General features: G+C 38.6%; 2 protein-coding genes across 2 annotated transcripts in view; both read right to left on the bottom strand.

Annotated features, from left to right (window-relative positions):
- Window positions 1-4714: 4714 nt before the first annotated feature.
- Window positions 4715-5143, bottom strand: LOC110109888 (subtilisin-like protease SBT5.4). The gene has a single exon (XM_020841095.1). It carries the CDS (start codon window positions 5141-5143, stop codon window positions 4715-4717), a length of 429 nt encoding a protein of 142 aa, XP_020696754.1.
- Window positions 5144-5753: 610 nt separating this feature from the next.
- LOC110109889 (subtilisin-like protease SBT1.2) overlaps window positions 5754-6589 on the bottom strand; it is a 9496-nt gene continuing 8660 nt past the window's right edge. Inside the window, exons 4-5 of the mRNA XM_028701211.1 lie at window positions 6213-6385; window positions 5754-6126 (exon numbers count right to left, since the gene is read on the bottom strand). Coding sequence (XP_028557044.1) covers window positions 5754-6126; window positions 6213-6385 — 546 coding nt within the window. The remainder of the gene's footprint in view (window positions 6127-6212; window positions 6386-6589) is intronic.

The raw sequence follows: 6589 nt of genomic DNA, 5'->3' as shown, positions 1-6589 counted from the left end.
CTATTTAGAGCCATGGTTGACCAAGTCCACGTTTGACTTGGTCAAACCAGTCAAGGGGGTCCATGGGGATGAGGGATTGAGCCAAGCCAAGGTCCAAGTGCATCCAAACTTGATTTGGGCTCTAAAAGGGCTAAGTGGTCAACCTTGGTTGACTTGGTCAACCGGGTTGACCCCGGGTCCAAGCTCGGGCTCGACAGACTCGACTCGACCCACTAAACCCAGTGGGGAGGGTCTTGGGGTCTAGCTTGGTCTATTTGACCAAGTCAACCCTTTGACCAAGGGTCTGGGCAAAATCGAGGTCAACAGTCACATGCAGGCTATAGTCTTTCTGACCTTCGTCGTCAGACAACTGTCTTTATGACCTCTGTCGCCCATCGATTACGGTCCTTTCAACCTCCATCGCCTACTACGGTCCTTCCAACCTATATCACCAAACAATGGTCATCCATACCCCAGGTTTCCTGCCGATTATGGCCCTGCCAACCAAACGAACATGTCAATAGTGACTCTTTATATTTACATCATGTAATGTACTCTATAAGATGTACATCAAGCTAAGGCCTTCTCCCAAGGAAGGGCCTCATTTGTAATCGATTGCAAATACTAGTGCATTCGTTCAAACTTGGCTAGGCCCCGTGGTTTTTCCCCCTTTTCAAGGGTTTTCCACGTAAAAATCTTGGTGTCTCATAAATGCTAGACCCTCTCTCTTTATCTGATTGCGTGCCAGATTTTCGTATAACGCTAAGACGTTAAATATGATATTTCTCTACCGCCGTGAATACTCCTGGACGCAACAATTATATTTAGCAATTTGCATGAACCGATAAATTATGTGAACCTAACAACAATCGGTGTGGTGACCACATGCTTGCCTGAATCCCATACAATATTCCCTCTTCTTATTGTGTAACCCCCCTGGCTCGGATAAGCACTATTCAAGACAAAGCTGATGTTGTAACTCACCTCCTGATTCAACCTCGTAAACTGAAGCTTATAAGTTGAGAGATAAATTGGTACCCCCACGGGCTCGATAATCTTAGCCAAGTAGTCCTCTCTCGCATCCCCCACATTCTTCACCGTCCTGCTCACTATTTGATTCGTCGTTGACCTAGTTAAATTGACTGCTATTGACAGGTGATTAAGTTTGAATGCGGTTAGATGCTTAACCCCATTGCAACTTGTTTGTTTTCTGACTGTAAACGAAACCTCCTAGTCATTATATCCAAGGCCACAAAGATATCCAATATAGTCATTTAAGGTGAGCCCAATCACAAGGCCTGGGTCCATCACCTTGATCGGGTTCACTTGACCAGCCCCCATGGCGTATATTCCATCAGTTTTGTAAGAGTTATCATCAACAATGAGATCGTTGATAGTTGTCCATGAGTCTACTGCGGTTGTCACGATCGCTGATATGATTTCTGCAGGGGTCCACCCGAGATGCTTGTTTCTCACCAATGCCACAATCTCGGATACGTGTGGCGTGGTCATGGAGGTTCCACTTTCAAAGTTGAAGGGATTTGGGTTAGAGCCAACCTCTCTTGGTCAAGCGGCCAAAATGTTGACTCCAAGGGCAAGCACATCGGGTTTGATGATCCTGCCATTCATGCGGCTTGGCCCACGGGAGGAGAAGGTTGCAATAGTGGGGGAAGGAATGAATCCGAATTTGGTGCCTTGGAAATGTAGCCTCGCAAATGCATAGGGTTGGTTGTTGAAGTAGTAGTCTAAAATTTCAAATCTTGCCGGGGAGTCAATATTTGATGCTAGAAGAATGTGATTAGGAGAAAAAGCGGTGTGCCCTTAAAAAAGCTAGTTTAATAAGATCATTCCCTCCATGCCAGCTAGGTATGCCGCCTTTCCTTCCTCTGTGGACCTAATTAACATGTAAATTAGGGTTTATTAATTAAGGGGTTTAAAGGGTCCTAAAAATCTTTAAAAATTCTGATTGGTTTAGGATGTCACTAAGTTTAAATGTTGAGAATTTCATGTCAATCAGTGATCCATTCCAGCCCCTAGGATTTTTCTAAATTTGTTAGACGGGTCCTTAATTGTTATCCTTAGGGTGTCATTACGTTATAGGTTTAAATCAAGTGTTTGAGACTAACCCCTGAGGTAACATGCAATGAATGTATAAAAATAGTAAACACACCAATCCTAAGATCTAGTATAGCCTAAATTAGATGCTCGTGCGTCCTACACATGCAAAAGATGATAAAAGAAAAAGTAAGTGCGCTTATCGGTGAGATTAGTGAATGATTGGAACTCAATCACCCACTAATCTACCTCCCCCATGAATGATATTCATATGCATAAATCAATGGTTAGAACTTCACAACTCGCTCTCCCAAAATTAAGGATTTAAAGTATATATTTTAAAAATAATTTTAAAATACATATAAATATACAAATTTTAGAAAATAATGTAATTAAAAATAAATTAATTTGGAATAAATAAATATAGGGGAGCTCCACTGGCCACCCAAGAGAGGATTCAAAAAGATTTGAAAATAAATTTTAATTTAAAAATAACAAGTATATTAATCATTTAAATAATATGTAAATTATAATGTAATCAAATAATAGGAAAATAATCCTGAAAAAGTAAGTTTTGATAATTTAAAATATTTTTAAATGAAAATACATATTTTTCTAAAAACTTCGAGGTATTATGCGTAAAAATCCGGTTTAAAATGAATTAATTATGAATTATAGAAGTTTAAAGTAATTAAAAGAAATTTTATAAATAATTTAAAATAATTACCATTTAAAAATAATTATTAAATTAGGTTAAAATATAAAATATTTCCTACAATATTAATTTAAATATTAATTAAATAGTTAAATTAAAGATTTTTTGAAATAACTTAAAATATATAATGAATTTTAAATAATTTTAATTTTAAATTAAAGATAATGAAATTATGAAAATTTTGATATATTATATGCAATTTTTAGATATAAAAATAATTTTTAATAATTATTTAAGTAATTTTATATTTAAAAGAGGATTTAAATTAATTTAAAACTAATTTTAAATAAAATCGGTGGCTGGATGACACGCTATAGCATATGATTGGATGGAGAAAAATGCGCCAATCATTGGCAATGATTGGCACCACCACCAATCAATGTTTGATGATTACAGCGGCAGCAGGACCAACGTGCTTTCGACTTAACACAGTTAGTAAGCATGTGAAGCATCTGATCATTCGTTGTAATGAATGGATGGCTATGATCGAGCCGAACGGTGAACATTGCAGCAGACGAAACCGAGCGGTTACGCGATACCGCTGAATGGCTTGATCCGAGCTATTGATCGCGAGATCAACGGTCCGAAAGATGCACAAATCGACCATCTGTTAAACCGAAACCTTAAATGATATTTTGCCTCATTCTCACGATTGGCTCAACCAAAATTAATGAAATTTTAAATATAGAATCTATGTATGAATAGCATTCATGTGGGTTGGTTTTTACGGTCTAAATCGAGCCTAATGAAGAGTTAATTAACTAGGAATGTAGTGACCTAGGTTTAGAGTTTTTAGAGAATCTAACCATTGGATCTTTAAATTTTTTGCACGGTTGAGCTTGTAGACTGTCCTCGTATATTTCTCTAGTTGAACTCGAGCTCCAATTCGCCTTAGATCGAACAGAATTCGCCTAGGAGGCTTTTTGACCTTCGGTTAGATGGAGGATCGCCGGCAGCGGCTTGGAACGGTCGGGATTTGCTTGGGGAAGATGGAGAAAAGTTAGGAGAGCTTTCCAAAGAAAGTTCTCGGGCTTAGATGGGCTAGGAAGAGAAAAATTGCAAGGGTCCGAGTCAATGAGCCCTAATAAGCCTATTTATATCCCCTAACCCTTGAATTGACGGCTAGTTAGGATTCAATCAAGAGTGGATTATGAGGGAATTAGGCTGATTAGGTTGGGATTTGAATGAGGGGAACATTTGGAATGATTTAAATGCCATAAATAGGGTTAATTTTGACTTAGATAGGTCAAATTGACCTAATGGAGACTTGGGTTGACCAAGTTGGTCAACCCAGTCAAATAAGTCCAAGGGGTAGGAATTTGAGCGAAGGATAGGGTTGAACTTGACTTGGATTTGAATGGGAAAGGATTTGACCCAATTAGGCCTAGTTTGACCAAATTGAGCTAGGGTTGAACCAAGCATGGGTTGACCCAGTCAACATGGTTTACTAGGCCTAAATAGGCGAAGGGCTAAGTCCAAGAAGCCTTGGGATTGAATTCAATTTGATTTGGGCTCAAATAGGCTAAATGGGTCAAATTGGGTTGACATGATCAACCAGGTTGACCCAGGGCCTAGGTTTGGGCTCAGTAGACTTGGTTTGACCCAAGGTGTTGAATGGAGAAGGTCTTGGGGCCTAGCTTGACCGGGTCAACCCCTTTGACCTAGAGTTTGAGTAAAAAGAAGGTCAACATCCTCCTTATCCTCACCGAAGCAAGCCTGGCAGATCATGATTTTACCTATGATTCAATGTAAATATACTAGCTCATATTAATTAACAAAATGATGGATTATTTAATTGTCGAATACTATATAGCATGTAGATATTAATTCAATAATAATTGACAATATGGATCAAAATTTTTATTTCATGATAGCAATATTGATTACCTCTTAAGTTCCAGTTAGCCAATTCTCTAGGCATACACAACTGGCATTACCGTTATCATACTTGCCAGGATATTCAAGCTACCACTTGTAATTTGAATTCAAGTTTGTTGGTTGGTAAGCTGACTCTCCAAGGAACGTTGTGCCATCTCCCAGCTCCACAATGGATGTTATTTTACGATTAGTGGTTGATGCTCCAACAGTTAACACCCATGGCGCACTATGGCTGAGTGTCCCCATAATAGGTCGACCATCATTTTTGGCCACAGCGACAGGAATGATTCCATGTTGTATGGCTACCATAGAACCACTAGAAATTGAATCTTGATAAAAAGTAGCATTATGATCATTAGTAATAGACATCGAGATAATGTCCACTCCATCTTTTATCGCTTGATCGATAGCAGCATACAGGTCAGCTCCAATGCACTTAACTTTCAGGAAGAAAACTTTGTAAATGAAGAGATGAGCCATAGGTGTCATGTCAGATGCTGGATCACCCTTTGCCATTCCGAGAACATTTGCATCCTTGACAAAGTTGCTAGCTGCGGTACTTGCCACATGAGCTCATATCCATTTGTGTCTACAGGGGAAGGGTGTGACCCTCCAAAAAATCCCTTTGCTTCGATGATCTTATTATTGCATGGAAAACTTGCATATGAACAGTTACCCTTCCATTTTGTAATAGGTGGCTTTGGTGGCATGTTAGTATCTTTGAATGAAGGATGTGTTGGCTTTATGCCAATGTCGAGTACACCGATGATAAGACCTTGCCCCATCATAGAGGATCCCCATGCATTATATGTGGTTAGGCCGAGAAATCTATTAAAACAAATATACAAAAGTGCTAAATATCATCCCACTTCTAATATCTAGACATATATTAAATGTTAAATAAATTAATATACTCCTAATTCTTACACACTCCAACATTATCTTCAGAATTTATCTCAAAAAATAATATGATGTTAAAAAGATAATAATAAATATTCTCTATTTTACATTATTCCCAAAATACTCCTAATATTAAACTTTAAATTTTGACAGGATAAAAATCATGGGAATAAAAAGTACCCTACTTTGGTGTGTAGGTTGTCGCAAGCTGATAGTAGTGGTCGCACTACTCATAGAGAAAGCCGGGTTTAGACTTGACGACCTCCAACTCTCCTGAAGTGAGGCGGGCGGCATAGCCGCTGAGAACATGGTGGTAAGAGTACACCAGCCATGGCTTGCCAGAATTGAGGATAGAGTTTGATAGGAAGGAACGATGAAAGCTCTCAAGGTCACCGTGGTTGAGGAGATCATGCTGCTCATGTTTCTCGACATCAATGATGTACACTTGTGTACCATGGCGTCCAAGTACATCATCGACTGTAGGGAGAAGCTGAGAATTACTAGTTTGAATAAGTAGTTGTAGTAGAAGAAGTTCAATGAGCAGAAGCAAGACAATGGGGCTGCTACACTGCTCCATTTGGCTGAGAGGCCATGAAAGACTACCATGGAACCGCAGAAACATATATAGCAACGGGTAAGTATTGCATTATACTGCAATACATGAGGAAGCTTCCTGGTCAGGAACCATAAATGGAAATCTTCAGTAATAATGGAGAAGTAAGGCAGGTACAGGCATCCGAGAATGTGGCTTGGAAAAGGATCCGAATTGCCATCGGTCTTCTTCTTGCCATTGATGAAGGAAATAATAATCACAATACAGCGACGGAAAAGAAATTGCCGAAATTTACTGCGGCTTTTCTGATGAAAAACAATTCAACAGAAACTTAGGAACTAAAGTTTATTATTTTTTATAGGTTAATTTTTTCTCCATTGATTTAATTTTTTTTTTTTTTTCTGAAAACAACTGGCACATATACAGGCATCTCTAATATTAACAATTGACCCATTTGATATTGTTGATCACACCGCTCATCTAGATCTGTTGGTTGAGAGGTTAGACTA

This window comes from Dendrobium catenatum, unplaced genomic scaffold (assembly GCF_001605985.2).
Source record: "Dendrobium catenatum unplaced genomic scaffold, ASM160598v2 fragScaff_scaffold_1651, whole genome shotgun sequence".
In the NCBI taxonomy this organism is placed as follows: domain Eukaryota; kingdom Viridiplantae; phylum Streptophyta; class Magnoliopsida; order Asparagales; family Orchidaceae; genus Dendrobium; species Dendrobium catenatum.
Note: the sequence above shows the minus strand (reverse complement) of the source record. Positions and strands in the feature narration are given on the sequence as shown.